This window comes from Rhinolophus sinicus, chromosome 6, assembly GCF_057876585.1.
Source record: "Rhinolophus sinicus isolate RSI-liver-muscle chromosome 6, RSI-T2T, whole genome shotgun sequence".
Classification (NCBI taxonomy): Eukaryota; Metazoa; Chordata; class Mammalia; order Chiroptera; family Rhinolophidae; genus Rhinolophus; species Rhinolophus sinicus.
The window spans coordinates 31,549,548-31,569,836 of NC_142506.1; the positions used below are offsets into that span (position 1 = coordinate 31,549,548).

The 20,289-nt window shown below is 34.5% G+C and overlaps 1 protein-coding gene across 8 annotated transcripts in view; it reads right to left on the reverse strand.

Moving 5' to 3' along the window:
- Positions 1–20,289, reverse strand: part of VPS13B (vacuolar protein sorting 13 homolog B) — a 735,829-nt gene that overhangs the window by 195,650 nt on the left and 519,890 nt on the right. For all 8 annotated transcript variants that reach the window (XM_074316465.2, XM_019757646.3, XM_019757649.3 and 5 more), the window contains exon 35: positions 7,782–7,919. In XM_074316465.2, coding sequence (XP_074172566.2) covers positions 7,782–7,919 — 138 coding nt within the window. The remainder of the gene's footprint in view (positions 1–7,781; positions 7,920–20,289) is intronic.

Genomic DNA, 20,289 nt, shown 5'->3' on the forward strand with positions numbered 1-20,289 from the left:
GGGTGATAGTAAAATTGTGAGAAGACAGGAGTGGAACAATATTGAGCACAGGTAAATAAATTTGAAGACTACCCTGAAGAAAAGAGTGAATGAGGAGAATGGAAAAAAATGTTTTCATTTAATGCAAATAAGCTAAATTTTAAATAAGTAAACATATCTAATAGTCCTATACTTGACTAATAAGTCAAAATTAGACCTAGGCATTTGGGAGTTGTTAGCATAAAAGACAGTTGAGGTTACTGTTTATACTGAGTGAGATAAGAACAGAAGGCACAAGACAGCGACCTTGGGAAGGCCTAGAGCGACAGAGTTAGGGGAAGAGCTATATGCAAAAGCGAGCTGGAGAGTCAGTTAGGAGAAACCAGACAGTGTTCTTTTTCTCTTCTACCTTAGCCTAGTCCATGTTCCTATAAAGATATTCCCCAGTTACCCTTATCCTCTTCTGTAGAGGAAAGAATTCTGACAGAATTCGAGTAAATGAAATAAAAATCTAAATAATTGCCACACTACTGACTTCCCTGTAGGAGACCTTGTGTTGGCCTCTTACCGTCTCAGCACCCCCACAATAGCTTCTGTGACTCTTCGGGTCCTATTACTTAGCCAAGTGCAGTCTCCCAGAGGCACCACTGTTAACCAGACCTTCAAAGAAGATTTATAATCCATTCTGTAGTGTTGGAAAGTAATTAATTATGGCTTACTGATTCTATGGTAGAAAATTTGATATTAAAATCAGGTTATTATCTGAATATAAGAAAAAGTTTATTAAAAATCAGTTAGTTGAAAGTTATCCATTTTTATTTTATCTTCCAAAAATCAAAGTTATAGCCAAAATACTAAGGTTGAAATAACAAAAGAATTCCCTGCATTTTAACATTTTTGGTCCATTCCCTATTTGACATCCTAATATGAAGTTTACTGTTTTATTTTGATAAATCGTGGGGAATATAAACTACAATAATGTAATGCTGATGCTGCAAATTGGAACCCATGAAACTCAGGAAATGTAAAAGCCAAGGTTCCTACAGTCTTATTAACTAGTTTACATTTCTTAAATGTAGAAGATAGCCTGTTAGCAAGGCTGTAAACCTGAATTAAGATAAAGACAGGACTCCAGTGATTAGGGTATGGGCGTTGGCCCTATTTCTGGAAAGAGAAAAGAGGCAAAGGGTTAAGTATCAGAGCTACATTAAGAGAAATACATTTAAATTAGCTTCTTAAGATGTTTTCTTTCACTTTGAATCTTCTTCCATTTAAAAATCTTATCATTTATTCTTTATTTACCACTCCAGAAAACGTCAGGAGGCTATTTGGGTCATCTTTTTCAGGTATTGATTTTCAGGCTTCCCCTGAATCAGTCACCTTCAAGATATGTCTGAATTAATCCCCACTGAATAATAAATTCAAGAATAAAAGATCATAAAAGCAGAGTTCACCAAAAAGGAAAAATGTTTCAAAAATACACATATTTGGGCCAGCCCGGTGGCTCAGGCGGTTAGAGCTCCATGCTCCTAACTCCAAAGGCTGCCGGTTCAATTCCCACATGGGCCAGTGGGCTCTCAACCACAAGGTTCCCAGTTCAATTCCTTGACTCCCGCAAGGGATGGTGCGCTCTGCCCCCTGCAACTAAGATTGAACATGGCACCTTGAGCATAAAAGACAGTTGGCTCAGTTGGAGTGTGTCCTCTCAACCACAAGGTTGCCAGTTTCATTCCTCGACTCCCACAAGGGATGGTGGGCTGCGCCCCCTGCAACTAGAAAACGGCAACTGGACCTGGGGCTGAGCTGCGCCCTCCACAACTAAGACTGAAAGAACAACTTGAAGCTGAACGGCACTCTCCACAACTAAGATTGAAAGGACAACAACTTGACTTGGAAAACAGTCAACAACTTGACTTGGAAAAAAATCCTGGAAGCACACACTGTTCCCCAATAAAGTCCTGTTTAAAAAAAAAAAAAAATACACGTATTTGGGTGTAACAATGTAAAATTTCTCCTTTATATTCATATAATTAAACCTAATTGAATGGTGTGTTATTGTATCTGAGAAGTTTTTTAAAGTAATATTTGACATTATTTAAGTATACATTTTTATTCAAATCAAAGATGTTCGTGGAAACAAAGTATTCTAGGATTTTTTGGATTCTTTAAAAGTAAAAATTAAAGTCACTGCAATTTATAACATAGTAAATTAATCCATGAAATATATGAAAAAAACAGTATTCAAAACAGGAATTATTATAGTCTATTAAAAGTCAAATAAAATTTTAAAACAAAAATCAAATGAAACCAGAGATGAAATCATTGAAAGCTAGAATGAAAGCAGAAAAACTGAAAAATGCATAAATTAATGAATAGGTTAAACAAGGAGTGACTAAAGAAGTGATTTCATTAAGAGGAAGAAAAAAAATGAATGGCTATGTGTTTTAACTAGAGACACCAGGTATACTAAAAAGAAATGTGAAACTGCAGCCATAACTGTGTTTGCTATAAACATGTTACCTAAATTATATGAAGAATTGTGGTATGCTAATTATAATATTACATAAATGATGTGGGGATGTTTCCCCATTTTGGCATGTTTTTTTCTTTGTTGTCATTTAAATGTCATTTTATGGCTACAGAGACAGTGTTCAAAAATATGTCTGCAAAGGAACAATGAAAAAAATATGAGGGAGCTCAAATGTTTCTGCAAATGACCCTGAGGTAATTAGAAAAATCTGCACCCTTCCCAGTTCTTCTCACATGTCAGCTCTCATTAAATTAAAAAAAAAAAAAGGAAAGAAAATTCTCATTTCAAAGTTGAGAAGTCCTATGGTTAACAAAACTTTTAAACTGAGATCAAGTGGGCACATTCCTACATTTCTGTATGATGTCATACCAAGCAGTTCACAGCTGAACTTGCATTTGCAAGAAGTATGAATGATTTTTCAATATAAGAAATATCTGATCTAATGCTAATTTTTTCTCTATAGGCTAACTATGCAGGGAACAGGTGGCCCTGCTTTCAATTATGGAGGAGCTAGCTTGCCAGTGTGAGGCCTGGATTAGTTCACCTTCTCACGGGGAATTTTCCTCGGTTGGGAATGGATTTATTATGGCTTCACACATGGAATAGAGCTCATGTCAGCTGAGGGCAGTGACACATCATATGATTCAAATTAACCTGCTGTGGACTGTTCTGCGGAGCTGAGATTGTGTATTAAAATGACGACATTTTAAAAACAGCTTGAAAGAAACCAGGATTGCTGAACTGCAATGGTTCCAATTTGTTCCAACTAATCTATCACCTGCTGGAGATATTATTCTAGTGGGTTTCTGGTAGCTGCTGTTTTCCAGGTTTCTCCAAGCCACTGACCTTGCTAATGGGTACAATTGTTGCCTCTGAAGAAAGGATGTGGGGGTTGAGAGCTCTGAAGGGGTTTTCGAGGTATAAGTTGGGATCTACCATTTGCTCTAAGGTGCTATTTGGTGAACAGATGAGAAAAGGGAATGCTCAAGAACTTTGAATTATTTTTCCAAAAACAAGTGCTAAAGAGCAGCATTTTTATCACTAAAGAGATTCCTGAAATCCCTGAAAAATAAATTTGAAAGACTTAATTCAAAAGCTGTTAAGACTGTACCTTTATGAAGAAAATTTAATGTTAGGCAGTTATAAACAGTATTTCCTCTATTCTTCAGGGCCATAACTTTTATTGCTACCACAACGTCAACTGAAGAGCAAGAAAAGAATAAATGAAAATATACTATTTTAGAGATGTAGCATAAAACATTCTTTGGGAATGATACTTAAATAAGATGTGCACATAGATAAAAAACAAATGGTAGCAAATGATTCTTAATGATAATACTGTATAAAAATTAGAAGCATTATTTGCAATACTAAAAAACAGCCTTTTTAATTTTTCAAGAAAAGGGAATGGTATTGGGAATATTAAGCTGACGTTTATTCCCCTATCTCAGCATAAATAGTATTCCATTTAGCATACTATCACCTAAAATATGTAAAAAAAAAAAGAAAACCGTAATTTTCTTGAGTTGTCAACAAGCTATAAAATAATACATTTAAATAATACAATTAAAGCAAGAAATGCTGTGATTCTGTGCTATTATTCCTATTGCTCTCTAAATCAGTATAGAGTGGCAATTGGCTGTGTAGTGAGGGAATATAATTATTCTATGGAATAACACCTACTTACAAAATGACAAATTATTTACAGTAAGGACATTCTTGTCTACAACAGTAAATTTTGGAGCAGTTCAAGTATGTTAGGTTAGTGTTTCAGTGGTATCCCGTACAGCTGATACATCATTCAAACTAATCTTCCCTCAAATAATTTATGAAAGAAAAGTACTCTTGGTTAAAAGAGACTTAGAAGAACTGGACTCTTAGATGCTGAAGAACTTAAACCATTCACTGGACACTGTTTTTGATTTTTCATAATAAAAATACCATTAAAAAAACACTTATCATTCTTTGTATCATTTCCCCTTTTTGTGTCCCCCAAACATCTGCAGTTTGGTCTTCAATACCTATAACTGGTGGCATACACATACACACACACACACACACACACACACACACACAAGCACACACACGGTGCCAAAAAATGTATACATATTTTAAGAAAGTAAAAAAAAAAAACTATTAAAATTGTAATACTCAATATACACCGATAACACAAGATGAATACAAGTCACGTTTGACTTCTGCAATTATAAGAGGTGCTCAAAGTAGTTACCATCAACGTCCAGGCACTTCTCATTATGGCGAATGTGGGGACAGAGTCCCAGAGAGCAGTTTCCAGGCTCGTGGCCTCACGTGGAAAGGTGCTGGCTGGTGTGGTGGTTGGCTGTCAGCTGTAACCAGTTAGCCAATTAGCCAATGATAAAACTGCCGTGGCTGTGCTGGTCGGTCGGTTAGCTGGTTGGCAGGCAGAGAAGCAGAAGGAGGATTGCGCATCATGCGGCTCCTACTTCCTATGTCTCGCCTGGCAGCCAGCGAGACTGGGGTACAGGAGGACCCCTTGTTGGGGTACTGGAGGATGTTTGCTCCCTGTGTCTCCAACCCAGCTGCCAGCGAGAACATAGTGGTGTGACTCCCCTATCTATGGTTCCATGCGTGTTCCTTTTTGGCCTCACCATGTCCTGCGTTTTTATGTGGGGAGCGGGACCAGAGTCCCTGCATGACAGCGAATTACTGCTTAAGCAATGTTCACTAAAGTGTCCACTTGTATACATTTTTTTGACACCCTCTGGTAGACACACACATACCCCTCCCCCCACACACAATTTTTCTTTCACATATGAGTCATATAAACCTTGGTAAAAAAAGTGCAGTTTCCAGAACAATCAAGAACAGTAGCATCCACTTCTCCTTGGAGCCTGTTAGAAATGTAGAATTTCATCCATACATTCTAGAACTATTAAATCACATTTGCATTTTACCACGCTCCCCAGAGATGCTTCAAATGTACACTTAAGTTTGAGAAGTGCTGCTGTAAAATAACTATTTCAATTCATTTACTTAAAAGTTTGACTCTCCAGCTAGATTATCACTATTACTGAATGAACGTAAGATTAGAAATGACATATATGCAATTTTAAAAAGTATAAGAAACACAAAGTACAACAATTTTTAAAATCACATTTCTACTACATAGTCATATTAAATTCTAGAATTATGACTCACTCATTGACACTTCTCTTAAAATTCAAGTTATGTGACTGCCATGAAAATATGGAAAACAATTTACCACTGATTTGCAGGTCCCATACCTTTCACAAACAAATCAATCAAATGTAAACTAGAAGATAAATTTCTAGCTAAAGTGAGTGGAAGACTGTGCCTAAAAACAAAAGAAATCTGACACTAAAAAAGAGAAATAAAGGATAAACCCAAGTATCCCTGTCAGATCTCCATTAACTAACCATATGATCTTACCCTATTTCATCCATTCTAACATGTTCAGTTTTTTACATATGAACAATCCTGAAGTCAGGAAATGTCCTGCCACTGACATAATAAGAACTGTATCATAGTTTAAAGAGCATATATTTTTCTCTTTTTCCCTAGTGGTACATATTTTTTCCTACAATTGGTGATGGCTTGATTTCAATGAAATATGGTACTTCACACTCACTAACCAAGTTCTAGGACTCACACTCCTCTCAATCCATCCATTACCTCACCCCAAAGGCTTCTTCCAACTTTAATGACTCCCTTAGCCTTCATCATCAGCTTCTGGCTTTCCTTGGAGTAAATTTAAAACCATGTCTAGATACTTATAATGATTAGAAATAGTTCTTCATACTTCTATACTTTTCAATCCCAGCACTGGAGAAACATGCTTAAGAAGGCCCCACTGAACGGGCTAGTGTAGCTGATTTTGGGCTCTGTTTATTCCAGACATGATGACGGGCTGCCTTCTCTATCTATAGTTATGAATCATTAAGTGCACTGGCATGCTACACAGCATACAACATAACCAGGAGCATATAGAGGTATTTTTCACTCATCAAAATTCATGCCTTTCAGAATATTGCTAGAGATCTTAAGATAGTACAGCATCACAGTTTTAAATACTTAATGAATAAACTAATCTTTTGATGACTAATACCGTGTTTCCCCGAAAATAAGACCTAGCGGGATCATCAGCTCTAATGCATGTTTTGGAGCAAAAATTAATATAAGACACGGTCTTATTTTACTATAATATAAGACCGGGTCTTATCTATCATAATATAATGTAAGACCGGGTCTTATATTAATTTTTGCTCCAAAAGACACATTAGAGCTAATGGTCTGGCTAGGTCTTATTTTCAGGGAAACACAGTATGTCCTGAAGCACTATAAGTATAAAATAACAAAAGCAAAACTGAAAGGTATAATAGTACTTTCTGTTAAATAAATAAGTAGCTAAGACCTCACTGAGGTGAGGGGAGAATAATAAAAGAGGAGGAGGAACAAGCGATGAAAGAAGAAATAGAGCAGAAAAAAGAAAGAGAAGGAGGAGGATAAGGAGAAGAGAGGAAACACTTTAGCTACGTTAAAATTAGTGCAGTACAGAGTGTTCTAGGTCTGTGGAGTCACAAAGGCCTGGGTTTGGATGGCTTTTCTGCCACTATGACCTTGCGCAATTTATGCTACTTTTCTATGTCTTAGCCTCCTTATTCATAAAATAGGGATAATTACAGCACCTACGCCTTGGGTTTATACGAGTATGTAAAACATGTAGTACTTGGGACATAATAAATATTAAATAAATTGTGATATCTGTGTCTATTTAAAACTGAGCAAAAATATGTTTCAATCACTTTACTAAGCATTTGAAATAAATGAATTTATGTATCTAACCAAATCTATCTGTGTACCCTATCTTATGTATGTATATGATGTATCTCATCCTCCCACCCATCTATCCACCCTCCATTTTATTCTGTTCATTTACAGGTAAGGAAATGAAAGCATAGGAGATTAGATCAACAGTCTGTCACACAGTTAATTAGTAGAAAAGATAGAAATAAAATCTTAGGACTTTGGCTTGCAATCAACTATTCTTGAATTGTTAACTACTTTTTGTCTGACTAAAGGTAAGTTTTAATGTATTTTAATATTTGCCTGTTGATCTCCACAACAGGCAGCCTGAGAAGAGTACACTTCTGGAAAATAACTGAACTACTCATTTTTGGCCATGAACATCAAGATTACTAACAGACTCTCTGTACATGTTAATATACTCTCATAAAAAAAAGTACACATATCTGAATTATGAATTTCTTACCTGGTCCATTAAGAAAATCTTTAATTTGTAGCATCACAAGGGAAGGTGGAATACCACTTTTGCTGTCTAGTTCTCCAGGCACTGTCTGTAGCCAAACTGTGCAGTAATCAAGGGCTTCTGGCAGAGTCTTTCCAGGATCTAAAGTGATAAAATTGAAATTAAAAATATCAGTTAGATCACAAACATCTCATTTTGGTGTAAGAGTTTCAGCTGATAAACAAGAGGAAAAACTGGTTAATTATAGTATGTAACCTTCATTGATTCATTTGTTTGTATACATACAACACACAAGTACTAGTTTGGAGAAAGAGAAGCTCTCTCTATACAAGGTAGAATGATGAAACTGTATTTTCTAGAACCAGTCCAAAAAGGAAAAGACATTTCAAATCTTAACTCATCACCTTTGAGTGAGGTAAAGTTTATGTACTCTGAGCTGCTGACTGTTAACAGTTGAATAGTTGGATTTCTTTTTTTTTTAAACCGGATGTTGGAAACAAATTAAAGAAAACAGTGCAACCTTTTCAGTTAAAAAAAAAAAAAGGCATATACATGTTCAAAGAAGCAGTGGATTAGTACTACTTAGGGGTTATTTGATCTGTTTCAGAGTTTTACTGACATTACAATCACTTTTTACTGCTAGGCTTTTGAAGTTAACTTCAGTAGCTTTCCCATAACCTTTAATGATAAAAATTGGTCAATCTTTTAATAGTCCCAATTATAACTAAAACTTGACATTTTTCTGGTTTAACTTTTTATATTAAATACTATGTATTTTTTTTCTTTTTTTACTTTTTTCTGGTTAATATTGTATGTATTTTTAAAAAGCATTTTTTAGCTATGGGTGATGGCAAACAGAATTTTCTTTTTAATGCTTAGCAAGCCACAGTTTTTATTGAAATAGCTCTTTAAATAAAAACGACTGCTGTATCTTGGCATACAATGTAGTACGCTTTTTAAAAACTTCTAAATATTCACAGCTTTTCTTTAGTTTCAAGATTGCTTTACTCTGTGTTTTAATGGCCTCTGAATGTCAATTTTATAGGGATGTTCTTGCCATAGAGTCCATCTATTCCATTTTCAGTTGATTTGAAATGTGTTATTAAAGTGTTATTTATTTTAGGTTTTATTGATTGGATTGCTTTCAAGAATAGCATTTACATACAGTGTATTATATTCAACATATGGTTATATAGTATTACTGTCATATGTGAACTGGGCATATAAATTCTGCCTTGGAATTTGTATTTCCTGACCTTATCATGTGATCCTTATGAAATTTGGCACATATGAACCTTTATGTGATTTCAAAGAAAACACTGAAAGCAATTGATCGTGACGTTAGATCTATGTGGTAAAGATCAAACACTAAACTAGTGCATTCTTCTCTTTTTTATATGATCAGTGAATTTAAAGCAGTGAGAATATGCATAGTAGATCCATTACATAGTAACACTATACTAGTCTCTCTTTTAAATATAATGGTCAAGTCTGGTGAAAGGATGGCAAAGGTTTGCTGCTGGCAGGATCCATAATCAGTTTGTAGGAGCTACATAGCCTGCTAAGACCTGCATGTCTATTTCTAGGGCCTCACCTAGGTAGCCACCATCAAGAAGCTATTATTATAAAGTAAGTGGTACTGTACCAGACCTATATGAGGAAACGTAATTCTTTATTGTGAGGAAAATACAATTTAGAGAGAGAATAATGATATAATAGAGAAAACACACATAAGTGATGTAACTAAATAATGGCCAGAGATGAATTCAATTGATGTAGAAATATTGATGATTTGTAAAAAACTGGCAAGTAAAACTTGCGTTGATAAGTAAAATAAGTTATAGGAATCACATATCCAAACCTGTATGACAGGAAAGGGATATCATTAATACACAGAGTTCATATAATCAATATTGATACTAATAGAGACATGGGTAGTGGATAGACAAGCAATCACTAATGAAGAAAATGAATAAGAAGCAATAAATGAAGAAAAACAAACAGCATATAAACATTTAAAAATATAAACATTAAGAGATATTCAATTTTAGCAATAATCAATGAAAACATCTTTTAAAATAAGTAGCGTTTTTCACCTATTAGCTAGGCCAAGACAAATGAATCCTTTATCCTCTCTTTCTCTCTCTCTCTCTCTCTCTCTCTCTCTCTCTCTCTCTCTCTCTCTCTCTCTCACACACACACACACACTCACTGTAGAATTGTTTATCATAGCAAAAAGTAGAAAACAACCTAGCTATTCATCAACAGATTAATGTTTAAATAAACAGTGGTAATCCATACAATTGTTTAAAGAATAAGAATAGCTATACTGACATAAGACAGCCATTTTGTATTGTTAATAGTAAAAAACAAAGTAGGTTAAGCATCTTTTCATTTATTGGACATTTAAAATTCCTCTTCTACAAAATACATATTTATTCATTTTTCTATTGGGTCCTTTTTCTTACTACTCTGTAAGAACTCCTTATACATTATGGGTGTTAATATTTTGTTTGCCATGTATAGCAAATGTTTCCTCTTGGTATGTTAGTTGTCATTTAATTATATCCTGTTGCTTTTGCATGCATACTTTTTCTTATAGATGTGGTAAAAAATCTATTAACTTTTGTTTTATGAATTTATCCCTAGTGATTATATATTTTCCTGTAGTTTCTTGAAGCATTTTTAGGATTACTTATTTATTTATTTTTCACTTTTAGCTGTTTAATCCTTCTGGAGAGCACTGTTTTATGAAAAATTCAAAAAATCTGCTCAGCCTCACTATTAATCAAGCATATATACAAATTCAAACAAGATATACAATATTTCATTTATCAGATTAGCATATATGAAAACTATTGATAAGATCTTGGATGGGGGAGAAGGAGGATAAATGAATCCTCCTGTGTATGGTGGGTAAGAGTGTAAATACAGTATTGTTGCATGGGTGGGGGGAGAGGGCTGAAAATGAGTATCTACCAAAATTCCAACATCCATGCCCTTGTAATCAGAAAGGCCATCTGTATGACTCTATCTTAAAGAAATACTTATAGACACATAGATAAATATCCAAATAAGTTGACTGTGCCATCATTTAATATATTAAAAATATGGGAAAAATACAACTAGACAGAGAAATGGTAAAATAAATTATGATTATACTATTAATACTATACATAGAATACTACTCCGGCATTATTCACTGTAGCTAAGACATGCAAACAACATAAGTGTCCTTCCATGGATGACTGGATAAAGATGGTACATATATATAAAGGTGGTACATATATAAGGAGCAGTACTCAGCCATGAGAAAAGACAAAATAATGCCATTTTCGACAACATGGATGAATCTGGAGAATAACATGCTAAGCAAAATAAGTCAGAAGGAAAAGGACGAGAACCATATGATTTCACTCATATGTGGGATATAAAACAGAAAGCAACAAACGAACAAACAAAACAAAACAAAACTCAGACACAAACAACAGGGAAAGGGGGTAAGGGGAGGTTGAAGAGGGTAAAGGGGGTCAACTATATGTTGATGGAAGGAGACTAAACTTTGAGTGGTGAACACAATGCAATATACAGATGATGTATTATAGAGTTGTACATTTGAAACTTAACCAATGTCACCACCATAAATTAAAAAAGAACACTATGCTGTTAATAAAAAGAAGGAAGTGAATATGATGTACTGAAATAGAAGTTTCAAAATTTCTTGTGAAGTTAATAAAACAACGGAACAGGACACTAATTGTAATAAATTCAAATGTAAGAAACCTGTTTGCATACATACAAACATACACACACACACATATCTTTTCTAAGTAGCGGAGGATGATCATCTTTATGATGATTGTAAACACATACTGATATATGAACCTATAATTTATCCAGAGCTGAAAAAATAGGACTACATATCAAGAATTTATAAAAATTAAAACAAAAGGGAGAGAGAAAAGCACTTCAAAGGATATGTGATGTCCTACCCTTTATCAAAGTATAGACTGGTGAAACAGCAAATTCTGATAATGTGAATGAGTGATTCACAAGTAGGGGAAATGGGTTTTATGCATGTTGCCTCTCTTTTTGTAGAAGTTAGAAGGCCTAGCTATCTACATCAGGGGGATACGACTTAGAGAGAAAATAAAGTAGCAACAGCAGGAAGCAGAACAGGAATTAGGAATTAAGGAAAATGTAAAAGTCTAGGAAATGTATCCAAGGAAGCCAAAATTTCAATGACTATTTCCCAACAAAATATTACTGGCTTAATGATATTATTGGTTTAATTACTATACAACCAGTTAAAAAAGTACAGCTGTATTTATAGGCCTGATAGAACAGAATAATTGAAATTAGGGACATTCAGGAAAACACAGGTTGCATGGCTGATGTATGTATGACAGGGCTGGTGGCTACTCCCCCAGTTTTGGCTAAATTCTCTACTTTGAATATGCCTGTAATCATTGCGGTTAGATGAAGCAGCAGTAATAGCAGAGAGATGTCAGAGTCCCAGAGAAATAGCTCAGGTTTGCAAGTCACTATTTAGTCCCTTATACTCTAATGGCTAGATGATGAAGCTCATGACTTCTGTACTATCTTCAGTGTAACTTCTGAATTCCATCACCAGGTCTAGAAAATAGGATACATATTACACTTTCCTCAAGGTCAATATTGCTGGGAAAGCACCAGATAAACTAGGGGTAAAGGAGCCTGTGAATATAATATAAATGGAGTGACAAACAGGGATGACTGGAAGCTCCTTCAGACATTGCTAGCTTTCGTCTCTATGCTTAGCAAACACCTATTTATTTGAATACAGGAAGCTCTCAAAATAAGCTCCTCCCACTGTTGATGAGCACATTTATGCTGTTATCTCTAATCCTAAGAAACAGGAGAAAGTCATCTCTTATTGAGAGTAACAAAGTGTGGGAAACAGGTCAGAAAAAATGACAAACTTCTCACAGCCATACATGTTGTTCAAAGTCAGCCAGAACTCACTTCAATAAGATACTGGTATTGATAAAGTTATAATATTTTCCCTCTGGGTTGACCTGGCCTCCCACAGAAAATACTTCATCATATCATGTCACAAGAAACAACCAAAGAGAAGATTCAGAAAGTCTGAAGTCCATTCCCAGTTGGATCAAGATATTATTGGATTTAATAGAGACTTGATTTAGATTGTGTTCTTTGTGCTTGTGGATGACTTTGCTCTTCTTCACAAAACCTGCATTTAACTTAACTGCTGGGAAGGTCTTCCCCTGAATCCGATAAAAATGCTCTTTGTAGTGCTGCTCATTATTATTATTTTTTAACCCTAAGCAAATATTTAGTTAAGAATGTCTTTGCTTAACATTTGAATTATATAAAATATAGCACGATTCACTATGGCTAACTCAAAAGGAAACTTTGAAAATAGTTTTTCTTTGCAATCTTCTCCTTGACACAAAAATTTGTTTTCCAAGTTCATTACAGAATAGCTGAATGCTATAGATTTTGTAAGTTTTATTATTACTTTGCTTTGTTTTACTATGTGGCAGGATATTTCTTTTTCACAACTAAGTTGAATTAGGTCCCAATAAAAAGACATTTCCCCACAGATTTCAGTGGTAATTTCCTCATTTTAAGATTGATATAGCACTAAATATATATAATACGAAGTCCAGTTACTTTTACACCAGATACTTCTAAGTGTTCCATCACACAGACCAAAGTTTTAATTTCTCTTGCCATATAAAGAATTTGACTTTTAAAAAGCTTAATGCTATAGTAATCTGTTCATCTGAAAGCTAAATATCTATAGTAAGAGGATTAAAGTGAGACTCTACACCAACATCATTATTCTTCCACACTCGTCCCTAACAGTTACTTTGATCAACCACAGGTTTACAATGGAGTTGATAATTCATGCCTCCTTCTACTTTCTCTTGGCCACTGTTGTGCTCAAGAACACCTCACAAGTGGACTGGTGAAGGAAGGGCAGTTCCAGGTAAAGTTCTGTTTGTGGAAGATGCAAGTAACTATAGTCCATAAGTTTTTGACCTCTTGATTCAATTTTCTCATGCTACTGTTATCTTTTACATTTCTGTAGAAAATGAGTGCTAATTTAAATATAGAACAATGTCAAAGAAACAAAATTTTCCCATGGTGGAGAGTTCTTATAAATTTTTTTTACTGGAAAAAAAATTATTAATTGAAATTTGGGGGATGAGCCCTGAAAAATAAACTTCTGATTAATTGGGTTTTGGTGTACTAATTTTAACCATGTTTTCTTCAATAAGCAAATGGTTTGTCCTCTTACTTCTGGTATTAGCTTCTTGCTGTATTAATATGATCCTGTTGTTGCTTGCAATTCTGGGTAACAAAATCATGCTCAATTTTATCAACTTTTGAAATTACATTATGCCTTAAGTTCCAATTATTGATGATATACTAGGTCTGACAATTAAGTTCGCAAACTTGTTGCTAACCTTTTTTGATATCAGAGGGATTATTCATTATGAATTTGTACCAACTGGACAAACAGTTAACTAAGTTTACTATTTGGAAGTGCTGAAAAGGATGCATGAAAAAGTTAGACGACCTGAACTTTTCACCAACGATTCATGGCTCCTGTATCTCGACAATGTACCAGCTCACACGGCACTGTCTGTGAGGGAATTTTTAGCCAATAAACAAATAACTGTATTGGAACACCCTCCCTACTCACCTGATCTGGCCCCCAGTGACTTCTTTCTTTACTTGAAGATAAAAGAAATATTGAAAGGAAGACATTTTGATGACATTCAGGACATCAAGGGTAATACGACACAGCTCTGATGGCCATTCCAGAAAAAGAGTTCCAAAATTGCTTTGAAGGGTGGACTAGGCACTGGCGTCAGTGCATAGCTTCCCAAGGGGAGCACTTCAAAGGTGACCATAGTGATATTCAGCTATGTAGCACTTTTACTAGGATGAGTTCACGAACTTAATTGTCTGACCTTGCATAATTAAAATTAATGTGTTTATTAAACTACTATTTTAGATTTAAATTTCAGTAACTTTCTGCTTTGATGTCATATCACATTGAGTTTTCTCTGACAGTAGTATATGACAAAAACATTGCAAATTCCTCAGAAGCATAAAATTAATGCTTGTATGATGTAGCTCTGTAAATAGCCTCAAGATTTACTTTTGTTTCCATTTTATCAGTTCCAGAAAGTCCAGAAGGATCTACTGTTTGTTTGTTTTTTAAAGAAATGACAGACTATATGTATTTTATTCACTTTTATGCAGTCTTCAATGACCCATTATTATGAGTCATAAGCATCGTGAAGTCTGCTATAGCTAATGAGTCCCGGCCTGTCCCAGACTGCATAGACCCAACATGGCATCTATGGCTGCTTAGGCAGACTGGTTCTCTTTGACCTGAGGCACACAGGGTCGTCATGTTTATGAGATAGGATTTACGTGATTTCTGATGAACTCTTGAGGGACAACTGGCAGGTGATATGATTCGATCCCAAAGAAGAGGTTTAGGAAATAGTCTGTCACTGACCCAGGACTTACTGAACACAGACTTACTTTCATGAAGCTTTCTCACATTTTGCTTTATAGGGGAATTTATGTCAGTTTTCACCAAGATAAAATATAGGGTAATGAAAAGAATATGAACTTCGGAAGCAGACAGATCTGGGTATAAGTCCTGATTCTTTTAATTGGGTAAATTTAATTTTAACATCACTGAGTTTCACTTTTTGTTTCCAACTTGGGGATAACAAACTAAATTGTGGGGCTGTTGAGAATATTATATTAGATAATATGTGTAACATGGTTTATATGGGGCATGTCACGATCGGAGTTCAATAAACAGTCACTATCTGGTTTCTTAAACAGAAAATCTAAACAAAATAGGAGTGTGTGTGGTATGTCTTTCAAGTGTCTACTCTTCCTAGTTCTTTTAGTCTTTTGATTTTGAAAAATCTTTTTTTAAATCGCTAGTCTACAAATAAGAGGAATATAAAAAGTAAAAAATAAAAAGCTTTGCTTATTAGTGAAAATTATACCCAATTTTGATCTTAAAAAATTAGTAAACTTACTTATATTTAATTTTTAAAATAATAATTATTGAGGTCTGAAATGCTAGTCAATACAGTTATTTCCCTTATTTAATACTACTGGCTAGAAGAAATTATAGACCTGACAACTTCCCTGCACTTTGGTTCTGATAATTATAAAAATTATGCATATATTCTTACCTTCTTTCCCATCCCTTATAAATATATGGCCTACATACAGGAAGTAAATATTTTGCAAGCCAAAGTAGACTCCATTTTTAAACTAGAAGTTAGAGACTGCTTTCCAGAGGAATCTGGGTATATCAACCTTTGTACAAAGAAACTGAAATGACACTTTAAAATAATTTATAAGAAAACATGGTGAGTGCATCAGGATCTCAATTTCACACAGCTTTCTTTTTTTCAGGAAGATCAAGCAGAGTTCACAGCTAGCCAGAGCAGGGAGGGAGAAACTACCTAAACAGGAATCAGGGTAGTAAGTGAGGGCTTAGAGACTCCCTACTCTCTCACTTCATTGACAAGATGTTCCTAGATGGCCCTTTAGCTTAATCCTTTTATGCCCAGCCAAGCATATACAAAGGTATTTCTTTATAGAACTTGAATAAAATTTAAAGGAAAGAATTTTGGGAGGATCTATTTTACTGGATCTATTTCCCTTTATCTATGAAATTGATATTGTTAAAGCTCCCAAGGGGCCATGGTTGTCCTTGGTTTTCATTATGCTCAATGGCTGGAAGTATAACTCCCTGCAATGAGAGGTCGCTATCAGAACAGTCACCTTCTTACTACTGGACATGTAAAAGGCAAAGCTACAGGCTTACTGAATTTCTCATATTTTTCTAGATTTCTCTCATGATCCTTAGTTTAAATGGCTATATTTTTCTTTTTCTTTTCTTAAATATAGTCACAGAAGCAAATGTAGTCCATGAGGCCCCTATAACGCATGAAACTTAAATTGTGAAACAACTTAGAACCTTAAAACACAGTAATAATTCAATGTCAGCACAGCAAAATCAACCAAGAAACCAAATTCTAAATTGTTCTGGACACAAGTTAAGAGCCACCATCTCCTGGTTGATATCTAGGCATTTGGCTAACTCCACACTTTTCTCTATGCTCTGTATTCTGTATTTTGTAAGATGGGACGGGAAGGGGAAGAGGAGATTTCCTTGTTTGAAACCCAAACCTAGACTTAGACCCCATTAGAAGATGAAAGGATTCAAGTCGCTGCTGGGATGTGTGATCACCAGTGTCCACTGCCTCTTACTTTAGAATCAAGTCTTCCATATCTTGCTAGAAGAAAGTGCATTCTTTCTGCTTCATGATGCTAAGCAACAGATGATATATAAAATATCATTTTAATGAATTCCTTTTAATTTATTTTCTATGCTGTTCCGTGGTGCTCTGGATCTCTTTCCTATTTGGTTGTTTTTATGTTCAATTCTAATGTGGGTTTTAGATGTTTTACAGGACAACATCTGATTAAAATTCAGTACAAATAAACACAGGGTGTTGTCCAATAAAAAAAAAACACACGAAGTCATATATATCTAAGGAAGATCAGCTTAACCCCAACTGTAAGCCTCTTCTGTGCTCTGAGCAAGTCTGGGTTCGGTAACACTGAGCCAATCCAGTGGCTTTACATGATTCCTCCCATTTTTCCTTCATTTTATGTAAATATTAGTTAAAATGGGTGTCAAAAGGCCTGGGATACTAATCTTTTCCTCATGTCCAAAAAAGAAGGTCTGTTAAGGTCTCCCTTCTACTGCTCATAACTACAGAAGTCTTAATATTTCATAGTTCCAAGGCATTTCATAAATATTATCTCATTTGGAGCTCAAATTATACCATTAAACTATAAGAACAGATACTATTATACCCATTTTAGAGATAAGAAAACTAAAACACTAAGAAATTTAATTATTTGCACCAAAGAGCTAAGAACATTAGAGCCAAGACTAAAAGTAAAAATTTCTGATTTTCGTTCCAATACCCTTCCTCATACATTAGCCCCTCCCTCTTCCCCCTTTCCTCCGGCTGGGTGACTTCTTATTTAACTTTCTCACCACAATTCTCCCTGAGTGATGCACTAGAGTACCTCTCATTTAACAGACTTACTTACTTGCTGATTCCTGTCAAAGTAATAATTTCATTTCACATTATTGGTTAGCAAGAAATGTTCCCAGCAGCTAAATTTTCAGATAAATGTTCAAGTTGTGATCATTATGACATTAAAGTCACAGGTTAATTCTAAGCCTTTCCAGAGACTTTAGAAAAACCTTTAATTCTAAAGAGACATGTAATTCAATCCTTCTCTTAAAGTCACAATAACTAAATGAAATCAAGATATGATTTATGAGGTGTAAGAAGCCAGTTTATGATTTTCCAACTGTTGGTTTACTCAAATGTCTTTGGCACATTTTCTACAGACCTATTCATGAAAGGGTAAAGAAGTAAATTACTGTAACTGAAAATTTTCAAACTATACAATAGCTATAATTGCACTGAAATGGTGTGCTTTTTTTTTCCTTGGCTGACTACAACCACTATTTTAAAATGAGCTTTTAAACATATTAACAATGATGACAAAAGCAACAATAATAATATTAACATTCACTGAGCCTTGTGCTACACACTTAGTGAAGCCCTTCATATACATCGTTTAATTCTCACAGCAACCCTAGGAGGTTGCTATTAGTATTATCCCCATATTGTAGATACAGAATTGAGATTTAGAGAGGTTAAATAATTTGCACAAGGTCACACAGATGTAAGTAGCAGAGCTGGGGTTAGGACCCAGGACTGACTGCCTCTTGAGTTCTTATTGAACTCTATTCCAGGTTTGCCTCTTAATTGGACCTGAAGTCGTATCTGTAACATTTATAAAACTTTAATATGCAAGAAGTGTCTCATACTAGCGATATCATATTGTGGATATTTCTGTCCTACATAGAAATGTGTTATTACCTGCCTTTACAGTATGATAAATTTGAATCAACTTTAATTTCTGTATTCGTCCAGCTATGCTTGAAAAATTACAATAACATAAAGAAGATGCAAGAGGGCAGAGCCAATTGTTTTCAAATTGGTTTGTCAGTTCCTAGAACACATTAATGAGTAATACGATACTGGATTGACTGGACTGAGGAAGTATGGGGGTTAAATTCCCTCAGAATGGTTGAACTCCTTTACAATCGACCAGATGGCACAGTCATTTCTTCAAAAACAAACAAAAAAACCCAAACAAACAAGAAGAAAAATGACTTTTTGAGTCTGCCTTGGGCTGCATAGTTAAGATATGAGGCAATTTCAAATCTGGACTCCATTACCTTAAACAAAACAAATACCAAATTTTAAATATTTATAAACACATCTAATACGATTATGTTAAAAACATCTACATACATCTTTATTTAAATGAGAATTGCCAATAATACAGCTGCTACATATAAAGGTGCTGGTAGAAGTTCTCATTTCTGTTAGAGGTTGCTCCAGGTGAGAAGGGCATGAAAAAACCCATTGCCACACTATTTTAGTGTTTTAAAATGAAACCTTTTAACTCACATATGTATTATCTACATGGACTAGAAAGAAAATCATTTATAGGTTATTAATATGAATAATCATAAAAGAAATTCAAGTTGATAGTTTATACTGTAAAGAATCTGTTTTTTTTTTAATTATGGAGAGTAAAACAAGGCACTATATATATACATTTACATGTATGGGTGGCATAATTTAAGGTCATTAAATTATGCAGATTGGGGATTATATTTTATCACCTTCAAAATTATAAGCAATTATCATCATTTTAATTTCACTTCAGGTTTCTAAAATAAATGTAGGTATAGGTATAATTATAGATTCCATTTATCATCTATTCTAGGTAGTATCTTGCAATAAATTTAGTTTTAATATATAAGTGTATAAATGGTATATATAACACACGTGTGTGTACTGATCTATCTATATCAGTCACATGTTCTAAGAAGGCAAATTGACATAAGGGAAAATGAGTTTCACAGTATTTCTTTTTCTAACTCGATTTTATAACATATGAAAGGCTATCCCTAAGGAACACATAGGGAAAACACTATTACCGCCCTTTGAGTATTTGAGCATGTTCTTTGCTTAATGGTGACATGGGCGGAATCAAGTTGATGCTGACAACTCTCTAAGAGCAATAATTATTCATTACAATACATTTAACTGATCTATGCTCGATGTAAAGATATTAAAGTATCACTTTTGGAGGAAATCCTGTATTAAGTTTCTCAGAAACCATGTCTTGGCTAATGGACTAGAAAACATTTTTATTATTTTAAATTGTAGGATTGCTGGTCCCAGCCAAAATTGGAATAACCTCACTGAAGCCTAAGTCTCATGCTGCTTACAATTAAAAACTTTAAACAAACAAACAAACATACGAACAAAAAAACCTCAAATAC